Raw genomic sequence first — 24219 nt, 5'->3', positions numbered from 1 at the left:
AATATTAAACTTTGTAATATAATATAATATTTACAAATCCCGGGATCCCGATTTCGAACTTTGTAAAATTTACTTTTTAAACTTTACATTTCAAAATACAAAATTCTCAGGTCGCACGACGACTTTCAAAATACAACTCCCAGATGTCCCGAGACCGAACAATCCAGGTCGCGCCGCTTGACATGTACAATCTCATCCGAGCTCAGGTTCATTCCTGTTCAGCCTTCGCCTTTCCTTTACCTACACATGGAAGTAGAAACTTTGAGTCAACAGACTCAGTAAGAAATGCATATAACATACCATATAATTTCCGACCTGTAAATAGGCGCCCATACACCTATTTACAGAGCTTAACAGATGAGTATGAACGTTCATTACCAGGGTATAACAACTATACCACATACACATCGTACCTCACTGTACGAGTGTTGGTAGGGTTTATCCCGATCACTGAGTAACACTGAGTGATGTACCACACACCTTAGCATTTTTCCATGCTTGTGTTGGTATCACTGTATCGTACTCATAATCACAACAATCACTGTACCAATACATTCTATAACTTATTCATACAAGTGTTGGTAGTGTTTAACATAATTCAAGCATGCATATATAAACACATATACATACATTCAGATAATCACATCATACATTATACACAGTTCTTACCTGTTTTCCGAATTCAAGTGTGCTGGCCGACCTAAACGGAATTCACGTGCTAGATGGATGCCCTAATCACAGTAATAGTAATACAGATGAGTGACTCGCAAAATCACTTTCCGCGACTTAAAACTTGAAACTAAAAGTTTGCCTATCGATAAACTTCATGGCAACAACCTAAATATCTCAAAATTGGCCAAAACTAGGGTTCTAGAAATTCCCCCAACAGGTAGACCGGTTCCCAACCGGCATCCCGGTTCTGGGTCACCAACCGGTCGACCGGTTGGTACAGACCACCCAAAACCGGAATTCCGGTTCTACTGCTGGGAACCAAAAAATTATCCCCCTTGATTCAATTCAATCCCAAACTTTACCAAACTCTCCAGTATACCTATACAATGCATAGACATCCATTTCCAACCAACAAATCACAGAACAAACCAATAATTCAATTTATGCCATTAAAGCTCAAACCTTGAGTTTCAAAACTCAAGCTTGCTTAAAACCAATCTCAAGCATCAAAAACAATAGCTAGGGACTCAAATCAGCTCAACCTAACCCCAGAATTCAAACCTTAAGCAATTCAAAACCCAACAGCCACTAAACCTAAAAATTCAAAGTGAAACTAAACTAAAAGTTCAAAAACTTAAGGGGAGAAGAACTAGGGTTACCTTGCCTTGATTCCTCTTGAATCCTTTGCTGAAAACACAAGAATTCAGCTCCCAAAATCCCTTGCCCTTGCTGCCTTCGAAGAGAGAAAGAGAGAAGAAAGAACTTCTCTTGAGTTTTTGGTTTTTCCTTTGATTTTTCCCTCAAATAAAATGATTTTCCTTAATTAATTCATGGCTGAAAAGTCATGCGCTAGGTGTCAACTAGAGGGACAGCCACCTAATCCATCATTAAACCAAAAGTCTAAAATGCCCTTAGACTTAAAACTAGGGTATTTCTAAAGCTAGGGGTAAAATGGTCAATTCCATAACCCCGCTCAATCCCGATAAAATATTTTCTCTAAAATATTTCCCACTATGAAATAAGGTTCTAAACTTACCCATGTGATCAATCTAGCCATCCATCGCATTTTCCGTTGTCGCCGAGCAAAAATTACAAAATTAACATATTTCACATATAAGCTAAATAATACCCCTAGAGTTTAATAAAATCTCCGGAATTGAGAAATTATAACTCTAATATTTATTTCTAAATATTGGGGTCCACATTAAAAATTAATTCACAAATAATAATAAAATAATAAAAATTAGTGCTAATTGCCTTTTCTAATCCACATTACTAGAGCGGTCATTACGATTAGCTTCAACTTCTGCACGAGCATCACCCTCGTCTTCGTTCTAGTCCTCCTTCCTCTAGTGAAGGACATTCTTCTGGCCTTGTACCTAGCAATACGATGATGGCTCGTACAAAGAAACCCACGCGTCTGGCTGACGGAACTGATCCTCAAGTGACTTGGCTCGCCACTTTGCCCAGCCCCGAATAGGATCTGGCCGTCCAGATGGAGGAGGATCATGAAGGGATTGCTGTGTTGGAAATTATTTTACCAGGATCTAGATTTACTACCAAGTATGTTTGATTAACATCCTAATATGAATTCTAAAACAATGAAAATAAACACATATAAAATTTAGAAAAACCTTATAGTGGGTGCAGCGGAATAATATGACTCCTTCCATTCAGATCTCTAGCCCTTAATTCCTTTCTGTAGCAGAGCATAATCAAGATCTGAATTTGAATCTTCTTTTCTCCTTCTTTGATGCAGATTTTCCATTATCTTACATACTATGATTGAGATACCACTTGATGTGTGTAGGCACTACTCATCACTCAAGGAATTTCGAAATTTAGAGAGAAGAAAAGAGAGAAGGTGGCGTGTGGCCTTTTCTGAAGGAAAGAAAGTGCAAAGTTGTGTGTGTTAGTTTCCTCAAGCCAACACTTTCTATTTATAGAAAACCCTCTAGGTTTAGGTTAGAATTTGATGGGTTTTATGCTCTAAATAAAACTCATTTCAATATAATCAGATTTACTTATTAATATAGATCAGAAATAACATTTTATGTTGCATGGTTCACATGATTTATTTCATGATTATATGTACATAATGTATGAATTCATCTGAAACCCTTTTCACATACTTGATCTTGTTTATTGTGTGGTCAACACTTTGGAAAGTAAACATGACTATGTGAATAAAGTTTCCTAGATTTATCAGACACAGGGTTTTACTGATATGATAATCTACCACAGAGTTTACTTACATTTGGAGAAATGCTATGTTCTTTCCAGAGCATTGGTTAAAGTAAAGCTCAGGTTGGATGCATGGAGTATGCATCGGAAGGGACCGATATTGAACTTTGACTTAGATTTATTAAACTTACCGTAATATCTATTATATCGCCTAGTTGATCCTAGATCAAATGATCTTAATCCTGTTATGATTAGGCTCAATCTCAAGAGGCTATTCGTGTTCTTTGATTTGTTAGTTAAGCCTACTTTTTGGTCAGGGTGATACGTACATTTGGGAACACGGTAGTGCAATTGAGTGGGAGCGATTACATAAACATGGAATCTATAGCTTCTATCTGGCGAATAGTAAGTAAAGGATGATCTCCTTTGAGCTTGACCAAATGAAAGTAAATGGTGGAGTACTCATTTCACATAAGCTGAAATATCATTTATACGGGGTTAAGTATTTTAAGGATAAAATACATTGTAGGGTGTAACGGTAATCTAATCCCTTTACAGTGTAGATCATTCATATAGAGGATCATTGATCAAATTAGGATTATAACAATGGATAACTAATGACGTGTCTATATGGTGGAACATATAGAGCATTCTATACACTGAGAGTGCAATTCTAAGTTCTATGCGTGGATTCAACGAAGAATTAATAAGTTAGTGAATTTAAGTAATAAATTCTTGAGCTCCTTATTGAAGCTCGGTTATATAGACCCATGGTCCCCCGACTAGTTGAGATAATATTGCTTGTAAGACTCATGTAATTGGTTTTGATTAATCAATTATAATTCTCAAATTAGACTATGTCTATTTGTGAATTTTTCACTAAGTAAGGGCGAAATTGTAAAGAAAGAGTTTTAGGGGCATATTTGTTAATTATGATACTTTGTATGGTTCAATTAATAAATATGATAAATGAAAATATTATTTAATAATTATTTATAGTTATTAAATAGTTAGAATTGGCATTTAAATTGTTGAATTAGAAAATTCGCATTTTTGAGAAAATCAGATGCAAAAGTGATAAAACTGCAAAATTGCAAAAAGTGAGGCCCAAATCCACTTTTATAGGAATTATCCTCTGATATTTTCATTATTTTAATGCCAAATAATTAAAACCTAACCCTAGTGGAATGCTATAAATAGATAATGAAGGCTTCAGAAAATTTACACTTAACTTTCTACTTTTCATTCAGAGAAAAACCTGAGCCTTCTCTTTTCTAAACCCTAGCCGCCACTTCTCTCTCTCTCTCTTCTTCCTTAAGATTTTGAAATACTTAGTGATTAGAGTAGTGCCCACACACAGCAAGTGATACCTCAATCATAGTGAGGAAGATCGTGTAGAAAGACTTTCAACAAGAACGAGTTTCAACACTAAAGAAGTAGAGAAAGAGATCCAGGTTCAGATCTTGATAATACAAGTGTTAGAGATCTGAACGGAAGGAGTCATATTATTCCGCTGGACCCAATGTATGGTTTCTCATACTTTATATGTGTTTATTTCATAATCGTTTTAGAAAGTTCATATTTAGGGTGTTAATCAACATACTTGTGAGTAGATCTAAGATCCTGGTAAAATAATTTCCAACATAATTGTATGGCATTAAAATAATGGAAACTACAAATGGTAAATCCTAGTGCATGTGGCTGGCCATACAAAGGAATTGGGCCTCACTTTGCAACTTTCTCATTTTGTTATTTTCCATTCTCATTTTCTTAAAAATGCCAATTTTCCAATTTAACCTTTTAAATGCCAATTCTAATTATTTAATAACTTGAAAATAATTATTAAATAATATTTCCATTTAATATATTTATTAATTTAGACATATAAAGTCCCTTAATCAATAAATAAACCTAGAATCTCTTTTCTTTACAATTTCGCCCTTGCTTAGTGAAAATTCATAAAGTAGACATAGTCTAACTTTTAGAATTATAATTGATTAATCAAAATTAATTAACTAAGTCTTACAAGCAGTATGGTCTCAACTAGTATGGGGACCAAGGAGTTTCAACACTAAAGAAGGAGAGAAAGAGATCCAGGTTCAGATCTTGATAATACTCTGCGATAGAAAGGATACAAGGGCTAGAGATCTGAACGGAAGGAGTCATATTATTCCGCTGCACCCAATGTAAGGTTTCTCATACTTTATATGTGTTTATTTCATAATCGTTTTAGGAAGTTCATATTTAGAGTGTTAATCAACATACTTGTGAGTAGATCTAAGATCCTGGTAAACTAATTTCCAACCACTGGCCTCAGAGCCATGGTAATTGATTTGCTTGCAAGAAATTTGGACTTAAAACGATTTGTTTGATGTTTTGGATGGTATCATGTTGTTTTGAGTGTTGTTTGATGATTGATTGATGTTTGTGAATTTTTGTGAAACATAATTGAATATCTGTTGCTGGAATTATTTTTATTGGATAGTATGGAAAAAATTAAGCAATTTACTTTTTTACAGAACTCAATTTCGATTAAATTTGAATTAGTTATGATTTTTTGAAGTTTCGAAAAATATCAGGATGGTGTCACTGCACCACGCGCTCGCGGAAATCATGCAGCACCCTTGCTGCGCCGTGTTTCCTCGGCCAAGCACTCCCATTCGCGCCCATGGACAAGCTTGCAATTTTTTCGTTTTTCTTCGATTTTTCATGCTATTTCATGGATTTAACTTCCGATTTTTTGTGTAGTTTTGTATTTAGACATTTACTATTCCTAATTCAATTCTAAATATCATAATTAAATTAATTAATTTTTTTATAATTAATTCATGATATTAGTGTAATTTGAATTTGAAAATAGTAAATATCTGTTTTTTTGTTTAATTATTTATCTTATTTTTAAATTTGATTATATCTTATCTTATTTTTAAATTTAAGGTCAGATTTTAAATTTTAAATTAAATATTTTTTTTAAATAATTTCACCTTATTTAAATTTAAAATAAGATAACTATAATCATGTAATTTTAAATAGAAGTAAGATATTTTGCTAACTTTTAAATTTTGTTATTTTATTTATTTAAATTAAATCATAAAATCTGAAAAGATATTTATTTATCTTTTTTATTTTTATTGAATATTTAATTTATATAATAACATTAAATTTTAAAAGTAATTAGGAAATTTTGAAATGATATTTAGATTAGTTGAAACCTAATTTTTCAAAATTGTAGGTTTAATTTTAAATATTATTTTATGAATTTCGAAATATACATATTTTATTATTATTTTTTATTTTTTTTTCTTGAAAATAATTTTTTTTATTTTATTTAATTATTTTTTCGAAATTGAATTATTTAAAAATTAAATAAAATCCTACATCCAACTATCCACCTAACCTTGTTGCAGGAGTATATGTTTTAGCTTGTTTGTAAGTTTTTAAAACCTATTATTGCTTGATTGCAAATAGCCATGGTTAACTTGTTGACAGATCCAATGATCTGATTTTAACTCATGGCTCCCTTGGTCAAGTAAATAATTTGTAACAGGTAATTTTCACAATCTTCTTTCATCTGTGTATGACCTAGCAACATGATAGGATCCATCCAAATAGTGTGCCTGTGTGAGCCTATATGATTAATTTTATTGTAGATGCATATAGGTTATTGTTGCTAAATAAAATATCATAGTTTTTGATAGATTTTATTTAGGCCCATTTAGTTTTTGGGCCTACTCAATTAATAACAGTTGTTCATTTTAAGGTTAAATTCCTCTCTTTTGGGTCTTGTGTGAGAGTTGGGAGCCATAGTAGTGGGTACGACATACTGAACCCAGCCCCCCTCACATGAACCACCCCAATTGTGAAGGCCCATTTGCCTGATTTGAATAACTGTACTAGGTTAATTAAATTAGCTTAACCTAATAAAATTGATTAGCAACATAATTAATTTTATTTATTTTGAAATTAATTTAAGAAAACCATAGTTTAAAGAATTTTTTATTCTAAGCTAAACTATATGTATTTTCTTGTATTTAATTAACTATAGAATTATAACCATCTAGATTCTTTCTGAAGCTTAATTTAAATTTTTTCATTAAATATTCCTATTTAAGTTGATATTTAGTTATCTATAACTAATGAGCTTAAATCTGAATATCTTTTGGATTTAAAATTTCAAAGTTAAGTTGAGGAATTTTAGGTATTGGTTATTAAGATTCTTTAGATATTTTTTAAGTTGATATTTTTTCAAATATTAACTTAAAATGGAATATTTTCAAATTAAGTGGTGTTGCCTCTAATTTTTCCCAATATGCGTGGACTAACCGGACAGGGACACGTGGATCAAAACATCTTAATACTTGAATTATTTGCTAAGTCTTTATGAAAGAAGGCAGCATCCGGGACGTGCCTCCCGGAGAAGGCATATGGAGCCCCCTATGCTCCCGGAAGCCTAAGTAACATCAAAGCATCTTCGCGAGGTGTCAGGCTTCCCTTGAGCAGTCATTTCGCATTTAATGCCGCATGGGAGGAAACGTGTTGGGACTGCTACACGCAATAAAGTTTGACGGAACAATCCCCAATTTGCACCTGCGAAGTAATGATCATTTAAGTCTATTGACGGCTACACTGTGAAGAGTCACATCAGTCAAAAGACAATAAGGACACTCCACATAAAAGCCCTACAACACCTAGGGTTTGACCATTCATTACCCATGGTATATTCATTGGGAATATCTAACTTTATGGATATTTACAGAGACACGTGTACAATAATCCTAGGAATCACCCCACCAAAAACACTATAAATACCCCCTCAAAGCTCATTAAATGGGGTCGAGATTTTTGGTTTGCATAAGTGCAAGAAGAGTAAATACTCACCAAGAACATTCTCTGTATTTAATACACTCATAAATACACAGACTCGTGGACTAAGGCTCATTAACGTCCCAACCACGTAAAAATCCTTCTCTTAATTTCTTACAGTTCTTTAATGTTATATTATTTTATTGGTTCCCGAAAACCTTGGTCAACATTTTGGTGCTTTCATTGAGAGCTGAAGAAAGCTTCTGCAAATATACTTTACATCACAACAATGTTGGAGACTAAAACCACTCGTCAACCTCGCCCTCTAGAAGATGCTCAAGATCCAAATGAGGAAGACGTTGCCTCAAGAGCAGCTGAGGGCTCCGAGGAAGAAGAAGGAATTCTTAATGACGACTATGAGGGAAACCTCGATGAGTATGCCTACGATGAAGGTAGCTACTTAGAGTTTGTGCTTCTGAGGCAAAAATCTATCGGTCACGAAGCTGAGATCGAAGCCCAAAAAGCACAAAACCAAAAAATGCAGGAGGCAATGCTAGCCATGCAAAAAGCCATGGAGGCAGCTGGCATCCACGTGCATCCCAAGGCAGTGACGGCTGGACTTGGCAAGGAGCCAGAAGAATCCTCGCCTAGTACCCAACAGCAAAAGTCTAGGGAACCTAGCCCCATAAGATATCCTGCGGAAGGGAACCAAAAGAAAAATTCTACCTCTACCCCTAGGAGAAAGAAAAAGGTGCAGGATCCACGAAAGGTCAACTCACATTTCCCGAAAAGGAAAAGGTCCGTAGAGGGGCAAACTCCAAAAAGGGAGTCTTGGCCCTCAGGATCGAGAGGACCGAAAGAGCGTTTCCGTGCACCAGGAGCCCGGAGGTAGAGGGAGCAGCGGACAGAGATGTCCTCCCTTCGATTTGAGGAATCAAATCAATGGGAATCAAAGTGACCTCCGGGATCACCTTGATCAATAGAAATACGGACCTGCGGTCTCCATGGGAACGATAAATGAAGGGATCATGGCGGAACTCGCCATACTCCGAAAAGATATCGCCCGAGTCTCTCGGAGACAGAAAGGCGACGACTCCGACTCAGACTGTGAGGACGGAGAGCCGTGTGCTAAGCACATCCTGGAAGCAGAGGTCCCCAAGAACTTTAAGATGCCCGAAATGGCAGCTTATACTGGGAACTCCGATCCCAGCGACCACCTGTCACGGTTTAACCGTGTCATGACGGTCATGAGAGTCAGTAATGATGCAAAATGTCTGTGCTTCCCGCTTACTCTAAGTGGGTCCGCCGAGGAATGGTTCAAGAAGTTTGAACCAGGATCCGTGGGCTGTTGGAACAAATTACAGACCAACTTCCGGAGACAGTTTGTCGGCGCAAGAAAGGTCAACCTAGAGGTCAGTGCCTTGACTAACATCAAGCAGGTGCCCACAAAGACCTTGAAAAACTATATAAAGAGGTTCCGAGAGGAAGCCTCGAAGACCAAGAAAGTCGATGACAGACAACAGCTTGCCCTTCTCCAGGCAGGCATCCGTACAGGGACTCCATTCTGGAACGAACTACAACAGGAAGGAGCTGCACGCCTTCAAGACTTCCAGAAAAGAGTCCAAAAGTACATCAACCTTGAAGAGGCCCAAATAGTGGCCTATGGAGGATACTATCCCACCGGGATAGCAGGGTATATGCCCGGAGCCCCGCCGTCGGGTACTGTCCCGACCGCGGCTCCACCAATGAGCGACATACAGTTCTCTGCTACTCCCGGATATAGTCAGGGCCAGGCCTTGGCCCCCGCATCATCCCATTTTGGAAATCCCTCAGGGATTAATGGACAAGCTCCCTCGCACTCCGCTCCAACCGCCAGCCTGCCAGGTCCTTCCCAGGGCTCGAGGAGTAAACGATCCTCTAAAGGCAGCACCCGGACAGAGGAGAAACGCTAAAAAAGGGGGTACACTCCACAGTTAACCCAGTACACGGAGCTGACGGACTCCCAAGAGCGTGTGTACTTTGCTACTAGGCAAAATACGCACTACCGGAGACCACCTCCCTTGTACAAGGATAGCTCTCGGAGGGACCCCAACAAAAGATGCGAGTACCACAACGACATTGGGCACAGCACCAATGAATGCAAAAATCTCAAGGATGAGATCGAAATCCTAATCCGATTGGGGCACCTCTATGAGTGGATCAAAAATCGGCTGCCTCACCTTAATCCGGGTCAGGCGACAGGGGTTGTACCGCAGGGAGCACCAGGGGGTGCAGCAGGAGTATTGGCTCCAGTTGCTCCCGCCGGAGATGCCCAGCACATCCCCGGTCTGCCACCCAGACCCAATGGGAGAGTGGCCATGATCTCAGGAGGACCCCATATTGGAGGAACCACCCGCAAAGAATTAAAGTTGTATGTGGGGGCCGTAAAACACAATGAGGTTTGGGAGGTTACTCAACTCCCAGCTCAAAGGCCCCAGCTGATGGATTAACCCATCACGTTCACGAAAGAAGACGCCAAGACGGTGCGCTTCCCGCACCATGATCCGTTGGTCATCGACACCCCCATCGCAAATAAAGTGGTGGCCAGAGTCTTGATTGACAACGGAAGTTCCATGAATCTACTCTTCAAGGAGGCCTTCACTGCAATAGGCCTGACGGACCGAGACCTCTCACCCAGCGGTTCCCAACTCACAGGGTTTAACGGAACGACGCTTATCCCAATGGGAAAAGTGAGACTTCCCGTCACCTTGTGCCCGGACACCCCCCAAAGCACGTTCAAATACTGCACTTTCGTGGTGGTGGACTGCCCGACCGCTTACAACGCGATCCTCGGCCGACCGGCCCTGGTAGATTTTGGCGCAGTCACATCCATTCGGCACCTGTGCTTAAAGTTCCCTACCCAGGAAGCTGGAATAGGGATGGTGAGAGGAAATCAGGGGGAGGCAAGGCAATGTTACAACGTTGCAACCCACCTGCCCGTACTGATGGTCCGAGAAACCATTGAGCCAGAAATGGCTGAAGAAGATGAGTTGGATCCCCGAGTGGGGTCCGAAAAATTGTAGAACCAATGGAGGATGTCGAGGAAATATCAGTGTGCGACCTCGACTCCACCAAAGTACTCCGGCTGGGAAAGAGCCTAGATTCGGAGGAAAAAGAAAAAATAATAAAAACACTGAAGGGCACCATCGATATTTTTGCATGGCGCCAAGAGGACATGACCGGCATAAGTCCCCATGTCATCACCCACGTCCTCAACGTCAACCCGGACATGTCGCCAGTCCAACAAAAGCGACGCCCCCTCAATTCAGTAAAGGTCGAGGCCCTAGAGAAAGAGGTGGACAAGATTTTGACAAACAGCATGATCCGCGACGTATACTACTCGGAATGGCTAGCCAATCCGGTCCTGGTGCCCAAGCCGAACGAGACTTGGCGAGTTTGTATAGATTTCACTGATCTAAACAAAGCTTGTTCGAAGGACTGCTTCCCGCTACCCAGATCGACCAGATGGTCGATGCCACTTCCAGATTCAAACTACTATCCTTCATGGACGCCTATGTCGGGTACAACCAAATAAAGATGCACACGGCGGACCAAGAGTGCACTAGCTTCAGGACCGATAAGGGGGTATACTGCTACCTGGTCATGCCTTTCGGACTGAAGAACGCTGGAGCGACCTACAAAAGAATGGTAAACTGGATGTTCAAAGGCCTCTTAGGGCGTAACATGGAGGTGTACGTGGACCATATGCTCGTCAAGTCTAAAGCATGCAATAGCCATGCGGACGACTTAGAAGAGTGTTTTGAGGTAGTCCGGAAATACGGCACAACGCTCAACCCAAAGAAATGCACCTTTGGGGTCAAATCAGGAAAGTTCCTGGGCTTCATCGTTAGCCAAAGGGGGATTGAGGCAAACCCAGAAAAAATCCAAGCTCTCCTGAGCATACCATCCCCCAAAAAGCATAAAGACGTGCAGAGCCTAACCGGAAAGGTTGCTGCTCTGAGCCGTTTTATCTCCCGGTCTACAGACAAGTGCAGCCCCTTCCTCAACATATTGAAGAAGTGCCAAAAGTTCGAATGGTTGGACGAGTGCGAGGAGGCATTCAAAAAGTTAAACGAACATATGGCCAAGCCTCCGATCCTATCAAAACCCGTTCTCGGAGAAGACCTATTCCTATATTTGGCCGTCTCCGAGCACGCGGTCAGCGCTGCCCTAGTCCGGGAAGAAGAGAAAACACAGCATCCCGTGTACTATGTCAGCAAGTGCATGATAGGAGCGGAGACACGGTACCCCATCATCGAAAAGCTGGTTTTCTTTCTCCTAATGGCCTCAAGAAAATTAAGGCCATACTTCAAAAGCACACCCGATCAAGGTACTCACTAATCACCCACTCCGGCTAGTCATACAAAACCCAGAAGCGTCCGAAAGGCTCCTCAAATGGGCAATGGAGTTAAGTCAATTTGACTTACACTACATCCCCCGCATCTCCATAAAAGGCCAAGCCTTGGCGGACTTCATAACCGAATGCAATGAAGCCGAGGCAACCGCGAATGCACCGATGCCGTCGATCCCCACATGGAAAGTGTTTGTGGAGGGAGCCTCTAATGAAAATGGATCCGGAGCGAGGGTGGCAATGATATCCCCGACCGGACTTCGACTCCAGGCAGCCCTACGGTTCGACTTCTGAGCTTCAAACAACGAGGCCGAATATGAGGCCTTGATAGCAAGGCTGAGACTACCGAAGGCCGTAGGGGCCAAAAGAGTAGAAGTCTACAGCGACTCCCAACTGGTCGTAAATCAGATATCGGGAGAGTACCAAACACGCGGCGAGCGAATGGCCGCATATGTAACAATAGTCCGGGAGCTGCTCCACGAGTTCACGGACTACAAAGTAGAAAGAATCCCCCGGGAAAAGAATGCTTGCGCGGACTGTTTGGCTAAGTTAGCTTCAGATAGTGAAATCGAAGGACTGGTGTAGTACCAGTGGAACGCTTGGCAGAGCAAAGCATCAAAGTAAAAGAGGCCATAATAACGGTCGGGCAAGAACCCAGCTGGATGGTCCCCATCATAGAATAGATAACGAAAGGTGAGTTACCCCAAGAAAGGGCACTGTCTCGAAAGATTCAGTATAAGGCTCATCGTTATGTAATGATGGATCACATTCTCTACCGAAGAGGACTCAGCATGCCTTATTTACGGTGTGTATCAGACCTTGAAGCTAGACAAATTATGCTAGAGGTCCACGAAGGGTTTTGTGGAGATCATACAGGAGGACCCATTCTCTCAAAGAAAATATTGAGACAGGGATACTTCTGGCCAACAATGAAAAAAGATTGTATAGACTACGTCCAAAAGTGTGACTCGTGCCAAAGGTTCGCGAACATACCGAGAGCTCCTCCCAATGAAATTACCCTGATGACTAGTCACTGACCCTTCGTAGTTTAAGGAATAGAACTTATTGGGTCCCTGCCAACAGGAAAGGGAGGAGTAAAGTATGCAATAGTAGCAGTAGACTACTTCACCAAATGGACGGAGGCTGAGCCTATGAAGACTATAATGTTGGAAATTATTTTCCCAGGATCTTAGATCTACTCACAAGTATGTTGTTTAACACCCTAAATATGAACTTTCTAAAACGATGAAATAAACACATATAAAGTTTAGTAAACCTTACATTGGGTGCAGCAAAATAGTATGACTCCTTCCGTTCAGATATCTAGCCCTTGATTCCTTTCTGTAGCAGAGCATTATCAATATCTGAACCTGGATCTCTTTCTCTGAATCTTTGATGCTGAAACTCCTTCTTGCCGAAAGTCTTTCTTCACGATCTTCCTCACTATGGTTGAGGTATCACTTGCTGTGTGTGGGCACTACTCTTACACTAAGAATTTCGAAATTCAAGAGGGAAGAAATAGAGAGGGACTGGTCGGCCAGATAGGGAGAGAGAAGCCTCAGTTTTTTCTGAATCAGAAGTGTCAGAAGAAAAAGTGTAATTTTCCTGAACCCTTCACTATCTATTTATAGCATTCCACTAGGGATAGGTTTGAATTATTTGGCATTAAAATAATGAAAATATTAGTTTAAATTTCCTACAAAAGTGGCCGGCCCTATACAAGTGGATTTGGGCCTCACTTTTTGCAATTTTGCAGTTTTATCTTTTCTGCATCTGATTTTCTCAAAAACGCCAATTTTCTAATTCAACCATTTAAATGCCAATTCTAACTATTTAATAACTATAAATAATTATTAAATAATATTGTCATTTATCATATTTATTAATTGAACCATACAAAATATCATAATTAACAAATATGCCCCTAAAACTCTTTCTTTACAATTTTGCCCTTACTTAGTGAAAATTTCACAAATAGACATAGTCTAATTTGAGAATTATAATTGATTAATCAAAACCAATTACATGAGTCTTACAAGCAATATTATCTCAACTAGTGCGGGGACCATGGGTACGCTATGTACCGAGCTTCCAATAAGTAGATCAAGAATTTAGCACTAAAATTCACTAACTTATTAATTCTTCGTTGAATCCACGCATAGAACTTAGAATTGCACTCTCAGTATATAGAATGCTCTATATGTTCCACCATATAGACGCATCATTAGTTATCCATTATTATAATCCTAATGTGATCAATGATCCTCTATATGAATGATCTACACTGTAAAGGGATTAGATTACCGTTACACCGTACAATGTATTTTATCCTTAAAACACTTGACCCCGTATAAATGATATTTCAGCTTATGTGAAATGAGTACTCCACAATTTATGTTCGTTTGGTCAAGCTCGAAGGAGATCATCCTTTGCTTACTATTCGCCAGATAGAAGCTATAGATTCCATGTTTATGCTAGCGCTCCCACTCAATTGCACTACCGTGTTCCCAAAATGTACGTATCACCCTGACCTAAAAGTAGGCTTAACTAACAAATCAAAGAACACGAATAGCCTTTCAAGATTGAGCCTAATCATAATATGATTAAGATCATTTGATCTAGGATCAACTAGGCGATATTGACTTGAATAGATATTACGGTAAGTTTAATAAATCTAAGTCAAAGTTCAATATCGGTCCCTTCCAATGCATACTCCATGCACCCAACCTGAGCTTTACTTTAACCAATGCTCTGGAAAGAACATAACATTTCTCCAAATGGAAGTAAACTCTGTTGTAGATTATCATATCAGTAAAACCCTATGTCTGATAAATCTAGGAAACTTTATTCACATAGTCATGTTTACTTTCCAATGTGTTGACGGCATAATAAACAGGATCATGTGAAAAGGGTTTCAGATGAATTTATACATTATGTACATATAATCATGAAATAAATCATGTGAACCATGCAACATTAAATGTTATTTCTGATGTATATTAATAAGTAAATTTGATTATATTGAAATGAGTTTTATTTAGGGCATAAAACCCAACATATAAGTGCTAAAAAAGCACTAGACTTTGTTATCAAAAACATAGTGTGTCGATATGGCTTGCCTCACAAAATAGTCTCTGACAATGGAAAGCAGTTTGATTGCGAAGAATTTACTAACTTCTGCAACCAACACAGAGTAGTAAAAAGCTTCTCCGCGGTGGCAAGGCCCCAAACAAACGGACAAGCAGAAGCAGTCAATAAAATCCTAAAGGTTACCCTAAAGAAAAAGCTGTTGGCCTGTAAAAACAACTGCCCCGAAGAGTTGCCAAGAGTGTTATGGGCCTACCCGACGACCCCAGAACCACGACCGGCCACTCGCCTTTCTGAATGGCGTACGGTTGTGAAGCGATGCACCCGGTAGAAACGTTATTCCCGTCCCACAGGAGAACGACTTACGATCCAGTTACAAATCAAGGTTTACTTCAAGAAGCTCTGGATCAAGTTGAAGAGCTCCGGCACGAGTCACAAATACGGATGGCAGCTTATCAAAAGAAGGTGATTAAATATTTTAACTCCAAAGTTAAAAACAGAAAATTTGCTATTGGGGATATGGTCTTAAGAAGAGTCTTCCTAGCCACCCATGAACCAGGAGTGGGGGTCCTTGGGCCAAATTGGGAAGGACCATATGAAATCGAGGACAAAATCGGTTCAGGCACCTATAAGCTAAAAAGGAAGGACGGAACCATTGTGCCAAGGGCCTGGAATGCCGATCACCTCAAAAAATATTACCAATAGTCCAAAAGTATAACTTAGGCTTTGTTTAAAGGGTTTGTACCGTCTAAGTGTATGCCGCCTCTATATTTTAAATAAAACTGAGTGCCTTAAAAACAAAGTTTCTATGCCACTAAGGGGGGTACTAGGGCATACCACACGGACAGACAAAAGACAGGCCAAAAGTAAAACATCCTGACCCAAAGGGCAGGTCCAAAAAAGTATCCACAAAAAAGAAAAAAGCATATGTATAAACATCCTGACCCAAAGGGCTGGTCCAAAAGAAAGATATGTGCATCAAAAAAAGATCATAAATATATAAATCCTAGCCCTAAGGGTAGGTCAAAAATAATTATAAATATATACAAAGGGCCCGGGGACAGGCCTAAATCATTGTTTCCCCTTAGAAAATAAAACAACTGTAAATAAAAAAAAAAGAGATAAGGAAAATCTGGGTTGAATTCATAACGGCCTAGTCAATTCGAGGAGGAAGACGAGGACCAATGCGCGCCTCTAGCATGGCGTCAAGCTTCTTCTTCTTCTCCCAGAATTTTGCAATCATCTCCGTGGGTTTGGGGTAGAAGTCAAGCTTGATATTCTGGCCATTTGTTGACCAGGCCATGTAAACGCCATCGTCGAAGCGCTTAATGCACCAGCTGCAAGAGACGGAAGAAAGGAGCTAATCTTTCTTAGCCTTCTTCAAGGCTTGGTCTTTAAAGTCCTTGAGCTCCTTCAGCTCCACGGCCAAGTTTGCCCTAGACTCCAAGTCCGCCTGGTGCACTTCCTCTAAGGACTTCACCTTGACGGCCATTTCATCTAAGGCTTCCCTAGCCTCCCAGAGCTCGCGTTTGGCCTTGGCAACAGCCTCGCCCTCCGTTCTAAGCTCCTCCCGGTGCTTGGCCTCCAGCTTGTCCCTCCGAAGGGTCTCCTCCCGGATCATCGCCTCTGCTTGGGCTTCCCTCCGCCTGGCCTCTTCCTCGAACTTGGCCTTGGCAAGGGCCTCCCGCCGCTCAGCATCCTCTTGGAACGTCCGCCTTTCAGCAGACAGATCTTGCAGGGTCTTCATGACTTCGTCTATGCCCCCAAATTCGGACAAGACGAAGCCATGGTTGATTAGGTTCTTGGAAAGGCGGTCGGCCTCTGCAGCAAGCTGGAAAAGGATGCAAGAGTGAGTAAAGTCCTTAAGAAAAATAATGAGGAAAAAAGTAAACTACGAAATACTTACCACAGTCAAGGAGTGGCTGAGATCCTGAACTTGAAAGACGGAGTTCAAGGATGCACAAGCAGCGAACCGCTTGGGCGCGCACCGGGTTAGCTGAGACACAAACTCGCCGGTCATCTCCGCTGCAAAAGGAGCCAAGGTGGGCCCGAGGAAACGATTGAGCCAGTCTGACAGGGGGTCGAAGTTTAGATCCCACGGGTTCTGGTAGTTCTGATCGTTAAGGGTATTTTGCATTTCATCTCGCAAAACCCTCCTCAAGGCCTCCACATCGGCATGCCCCCGGGAGTACTCGTCCATCGCGTAGTTATGTTTGGCTATCCGGAGCTCCTGCCTCGCCTACCAGAAGGGATGCCGAAATCAGGGCCAGGGGCCAGAGTGTCCACTCTCCGCTGCCGTTTAGGCACCTCCTCGGCTACCATCTTGCCCTTACGCTTGCGGATCAGAGTAACCTCTTCCTCTTCTTCACCTTCTTCAACTTCCTCAGGAAGAGCCCATTGCTCTTCTTGACCTTCTTTAGCTTCCTCAGGAAGCGCCTCCTCCTCATCCACTAAGTCAATAGTGTCTGGAGGGGCATTGGAAGAAGCTTTCATGGGAGTGGCCACTTGGGAAGAAGTTAGAGAAAGGGGAGCATCAGGAGTGTGAGCTCCGACAAGGGCGGCAAAGATTGCATCCATGGAGTTAGCTGCTACAACAATAGAAAAGAGGCAAGTGTCAGAATCTGTGAAAACAGTAAACACTCAAAAAAGCAATCAAGCTAGTCCTACCCTGACTCTCTAATTCGGCCCTAGCAAAGTTTCGAATCTTAATGCTGGCTGCATCATCCCCGAGATAGCTCTCCGAGGGCCGAAACCAGCTAGAATAAAGATATGCCGAAGGGTCCAAGGGAACGGGCTCCGGAGGTCCAGAGCCCATCCGGGACCGACCTAGGAAATCTCCTAAGTTGGAAAAATAATAATCCTTGGCATGATCTCCCCACCGCGTCGAGGGCATCCTAAACCTAAGGAGACGTTCATTGAACCCTACAGTCCTAAGGAAAGCATATTCGCTAACAGAAGGGACGTAATGTATTGCTAAAGGTGACTTACCAGAGCCGGAAGTACTGGCGTCAGGAGCCCTTGTGTTCGGCATCTGGACCGTAGGCCTTGGCCTGGGGGCCCTCTTCTCAACCGGGCTCCCAATGCGAAGGGACCTCCCGGCAGCCGTTGGGCTTCTCCTCTCAACTGGGCTCCTAACGCGAAGGGGCCTCCCGGAAGCCGCTTGGGCCTTGGTATAAGCCTTCTCCTGGGCCTTCCGGTAGAGATACTCCTGGTACTTCTTCTCCACGGTGGCAATAATCTCATCCCGGAAGGTCTTCTCCGCAGCTGAAACCCTCACGTTCGGGCAGATAACCTTAGAAAGGTTAGACTCCTCCACTGACTTGTGCGCCAGGATTAGCTTGCCCTTCTGGCAGTTCTCCGTCGTAACCAAGCCCCCGACATCGAGGTCAGTCCTATCATAAGTCGCGAAGACCTGGGCCCGCTGAAGAAAAATCTGAGTAGGCGCGGTCCGTTTGTACGGAGGGATCCTGACCCACTCTGTAAGGAGCTCCGAGTGCTCCACAGCTCGGAACCCGGAGGAGAAGAAAAAGCGATGGCGATATTCCTTGACATGGGTTTGCTGATTGTAAGGGACCACGCCATCATTCGAAGGGTGGCCCTGGAAGCCATAAAAACCGTCTTTAAGTTTGTCCCCCTTTTTCGTGACAGAAACAAGTTCGTAAAAATATAAAATCTCCGCGAGATTGGGAGAGCCCCATCCCCGGGAGCAGTGAAAAATAAATAAGCCTGAAAGCAGGCGGTAAGCTTGGGGAATAAGTTGGTATGGCGCAAGGCCGACAAATACAAGAAAGTTAATAAAATAATCTTGAAGGGGAAGCATGGCCCTGGACATCAGATGCGTCTGGCTCTAAGTCCCGAAGCCTCCGTAATTATGGTTAGGCGTCTTCGCATCTCGGGAAGCCGGTGGTACGTCCCAAACGTTGCGGGCTTAATTCCAGCCACCTCCACAATGTTCTCCAACTGGTGAGGGCAAGTCAGAGTGGAGTGAAGCTCGGCCGCTTCCCATCCCGTAGCACGCGGTCTATACCCCTCCTGGGCAACGGGACCCATCATGACCTCTTCCAAGGTGGCCAGGCCCTTTCCGCTCTTCTTGGAAGATTTTGAACCGGATGCAGACATTTTTGATTTTGAAAAAGAGTTAAAATTAAGGATTTTCTAGATAGAAGTCGGGTGCAATGATCTCACAGATGGTGACATTGCGCGTAAACGAAAAAAGAAAGAGGAAGGGCATAAAATCGAGAGAGACAAAGTCTTCTCTATGCCCTTGAAGGCCATCACACAAAGAGTGTATGGTCCTTTACAAAATATAACAACAATGCGTAACAAGAGTAACCCTAACACCAGAGAAGGGAAATCTAGACCTATTACTTGAAAACTCAAGGGAATACGTTCCCAGAAACTTCAAACACTAACCCAGAAAAACAAGTAAATAGGAAAGCATGCCATGAACACAACAGTAAAGTAATGGGTGCGAGAAACTTACATGAAGTGTTGGAACTGGGGGTTTGCTGTTGATCAAACAAAGAAATGTAGACTGACAGTGATGAGCAAAGGTTAGCAAAGAAATCTGTAAAGTGTTTGAAGGTTTACTGGTCTGAGAATTTCTTTCTCTCTGGAAAACTCAAAGAAAGTTGGCGAAAAAAGGAAAGTAACCAAATGAAGGAAAGGTGGTGGCTTTTATAGGCTAAAGTGCATGAGGAACAGGCGCAATCACCTACCAATCGAACGGCTGGTGTAAAGACCGCTTAGTTTAATTTGGAAATTAGCAGTTAATCATGATTAATTATGAAAATTATTTATAGCTATTTAAATAATTATTATACTGTTATTATTGAATTCAGAGATAAATTTTTATGTCATGTAGTAGTTTTCATAATTTTGCATTCCGGTGCCCGGTATTTTGGAATTCGGTGTTTGGCTCAGTAAAATCACAACTTAGTATGTTAGTAGTTTGGGGCGGTTTATTAGACATTGGGAATGTCGGGAATGGCCAGGAATTTAGAATTTCCCAAAAATACCCCTTTAGTATTATTTACGTGGTTTTAGGGTGGAGGGGCAAAATGGTCTTTTTGCCCCATTAGTATTTTGTCTTCTAGTGATTTTATTAGTGGAAATATATGTTTATTTGGTATTATATGTTGGCTGAAATGATTAAGTAAAACCCTTTATTTTTTATTTTACAAAACTCCATTATTTCAAAGTTAGAAAATATTCAAAGGAAAAAAGCAAATTTTTCTCTCAAGCTCTCTCTCTTTTCGGCCACTTGAAGCAGCAAGCAAAGTGGTGTTTTCTCTTCATTTTCAAGTGATTTTTCAGCAAGTTAAAGTGATTCTAGTAGAGGTATTTCTTTGTTTAGTTTCTTACTTTGTTTTCTTGAAAGTTTTGATGAAAAAGATGAGTAATGCATGATGATTTTTGTGATGCTGCTGTTGTTTCCTTGATTAAAATGTTGAGTTAAGTAGGTTTAATTAGGTTGAATTGCATGCTAGTATTTCTTGCTCTAGTTGGATAGATTTTCTATGTAAAAAGCTTGAGTTTTCAAAGAAAAATTGAGGTTTTGGTGGCTGTAGTGTTTGCATGAGTTAGATTCTAGTTTCTGTAGTTGTTATATGCTTGATTATGAGTTTGAAGCATAGAATGGATGCATGTTAGTTGATTTTAACCAAGTTTGAGTTTAGAACTCAAAGCTTGGGCTTCAATGGTGATTTTCGTTTCTGTACTTTCTGGGCTGTGTTGATGCTTTAGAAATGTTCTAGGGGTTATATAGAACAGGTCTGGAAGTTTTGGTTTGGTTTGGAGTTGATTTGAGCATTGTGTGAATTTTTGAAGTGCTGCCTGCGACGAACCGGAATTCCGGTTGTACATCCGAAATTCCGGATGGGGTTCTGAAATTTCCCAGAACCGGAATTCCGGTTGGGCAACCGGTCTACCGGTTCGGGAAAATTCTAAAACCCTAGTTTTCCTCGTTTTTATGTTTTTGGGGGTATTGCCATGCTTTTTATCGATAGGGAAACTTTTAGTTCCTAGTTTAAGTCCCCGGGAAGTGATTTAGCGTGTCGCTTATAGTGTTGTGATTTTTATGGTTTAGGAGCTTGTAATCCGCCGCGCAGTTAAGTTCCAGTCAGGTTGACCGGCACACCTAAATTCGGAATCCAGGTAAGATTAGTATAACAGTATGCATATGTAGATTACATGTTTAGCGTGCATGTAGGAAGCCTGTTAGATTACATTAGTTATGTATGTTGGCTTCGAACCATCCAACCTTGTCACGTCAGTACAGGCTGGAGTATGACCAGTAGCCGGAGTATGACCGGTTCGACCGATCAGGCTGACACTTAGGTTGGTGGTTCCGTACTATTGACGTATCACGTCGGTACAGGCTGGAGTATGACCGGTTCGACCGATCAGGCTGATACTGTAACACGTCGGTACAGGCTGGAGTATGACCAGCAGCCGGAGTATGACCGGTTCGACCGATCAGGCTGTTACTTGTCAATAGTACCGTCCCTATGAACGTTCAGAACTCAGTACCGTGTTGGACACGGCAGTTAGGGGGACTCAGTACCGTGCTGGACACGGCAGTTAGGGTTATGATCAGGGGTATGGGCGTCTGATCATGACCGGGTTTTATGTATGAATATTATTATGCTTTTCTTACTGAGTCTGTCGACTCACAGAGCAACGTTTATGTGTAGGTAAAGGCAAGGCTAGAGCTGATGGACCGTGAGCGAGCCGGTGAAGATTGTACATGTCGGGGCGGTTAGGCCTGGAGCGTACGATCCTCGGGACAGCAAGGCTATTTTTGTAACTAGTCGCTAGGCGACAATTATTTTGTATAAACAGTTAACTTTTGTAAATGATTTTGTAATCGGGATCCCGAGTCTTTTGTATAATTATTTTACAAGTTTAATTAAAAAGCAAAAATTTTAATTAATCACGTTTTCCATAAAACTCGTTGATTAGCAACGAGCTGCACAGCATTAAAAATCACGTAATACGCCTATGTTAGTTAGGATGTTACAGCTGCGGAGGCGCACAATTCAACGGTTGGATTGATTCGTAATTAAGGGGGTGGAAACATTTGAGTATCCGTCTGACACCATTAATGCGTTGTATCAAACAAAGGCCATGAAACGAATCGACGTCTGCAAAAAGTGAATCACTGCATTAATGGTGATCATTAAATGCACCTTCACGCGCCCAAAGGACGTGCCAGGAAACCGAGGAGTCAACCGGAGGCACTTGAACAAGCCTTGTTTTATTTTTCAAATAAACAAGGCTTGGGGGGTAAGTGTTGCTCCTGATTTTGCCCAATATACGTGGACCAACCGGACAGGGAAACGTGGATCAAAACATCTTAATACTCGAATTATTTGCTAAGTCTTTATGAAAGAAGGCAGCATTCGGGACGTGCCTCCCGGAGAAGGCATACGGAGCCCCCTATGCTCCCAAAAGCCTAAGTAACATCAAAGCATCTCCGCGAGGTGTCAGGCTTCCCCTGACCAGTCATTTCACATTAAATGCCGCATGGGAGGAAATGTGTTGGGACTGCTACACGCAATAAAGTCTGACGGCACAATCCCCAATTTGCACTTGCAAAGTAATGATCATTTAAGTCTATTGACGGCTACACTGTGAAGAGTCACATCAGTCAAAAGACAATAAGGACACTCCACATAAAAGCCCTACAGCACCTAGGGATTTGACCATGCATTACCCATGGTATATTCATTGGGAATACCCAACTTTATGGATATTTACGAGACACATGTACAATAATCCTGGGAATCACCCCACGAAAAACACTATAAATACCCCCTCAAAGCTCATTAAATGGGGTCGAGATTTTTGGTTTGCATAAGTGCAAGAAGAGTAAACACTCACCAAGAACATGCTCTGTATTTAATACACTCATAAATACACTGACTCGTGGACTAAGGCTCATTAACACCCCAACCACGTAAAAATCCTTCTCTTAATTTCTTACAGTTCTCTAATCTTATATTATTCTATTGGTTGCCGAAAACCTTGGTCAACAAGTGGTTACAACTTAATTTTTGATATTTAGTTAAATTTAAATTTTAAAATATTTAAGTTCTAGATTTTTTCTAATACAACTTAAATTAGATATTTTTTCAAATTTTGTGGAAAAGATACTTAGTCAAATAGGATATTTTCTAGATAGTTATTTCTAGACTACTTATTATTTCTAATATTAAATAGGAAAATATTATACATTGTGAAATTAATTATTTAAATAATTAATTTTGGTACAATTTATTTTAAGTATATTTTTTTCCTAGTATTAAACTAGAGATTAATAATTAAGCCTTCTCTACACTTAATTATTTATTTCTTGAATTTAATACATTTAATTAAATTTAAAATTAAATATCTAAGTTGATTTTCATCATGATACTTAAATATTTCTTTTTCATGACACTTAATTAATTAGAAAATTATTTTTAGTTGAAATTTATTTTTTCAACTAAATTTAAATAATTTTCAACATATATATTTTTTCTTTATTTTATTAATCAATTTTCGAAATTGCATTTTATAATGCAAGATATTTTGAATTTATCTTGAAAAATAGATTAAGTTGTAAATTAATTATTTATTTTAATTAATTCTTGGACCAACTTAAATCGATGATTTTTTCATTTATTGATTAATTTAAAATAAATGAATTAAAGTATATTATTAGAAATTGAATTAATTAATCAAAGAAAAATTTAGATAGGTAATATTTTTGCTTGAAGTATTTTTCTAAGTAATTATTATTTAATTATTTCGTAAATATAAAGTTTTTATACTTTCTTTTTCAAAATACAATAAATATATTCTCATGAAAATTTATTTTGAGTTGCAAATTAATTTAAATTAATGCAACTTAAATAATTTTCTTAATATTTATATATCAAAATTACTACTGAGATGGAAATAATTCAATCACCATCTAAGTATAATTTTATAAATATTAAATTAAATTCTAATTTAGAATTTTAATTCTAAATTTGATATTTAATGAATATATTTTATTATAAATAATAATAAAAATACATTTTAAAGAATGAGCTTTA

General features: G+C 40.2%; 1 protein-coding gene across 1 annotated transcript in view; it reads left to right on the top strand.

Moving 5' to 3' along the window:
• Positions 1 to 19619: 19619 nt before the first annotated feature.
• The window catches only part of LOC133030091 (uncharacterized), a 36061-nt gene continuing 31461 nt past the window's right edge, over positions 19620 to 24219 (top strand). Inside the window, exon 1 of the mRNA XM_061102305.1 lies at positions 19620 to 19689. Coding sequence (XP_060958288.1) covers positions 19620 to 19689 — 70 coding nt within the window. The remainder of the gene's footprint in view (positions 19690 to 24219) is intronic.

The sequence above is a fragment of the Cannabis sativa genome, chromosome 8, assembly GCF_029168945.1.
Source record: "Cannabis sativa cultivar Pink pepper isolate KNU-18-1 chromosome 8, ASM2916894v1, whole genome shotgun sequence".
Lineage (NCBI taxonomy): Eukaryota > Viridiplantae > Streptophyta > Magnoliopsida > Rosales > Cannabaceae > Cannabis > Cannabis sativa.
The sequence above is the reverse complement of the archived record's forward strand: the minus strand, read 5'-3'. Positions and strand labels throughout refer to the sequence as shown.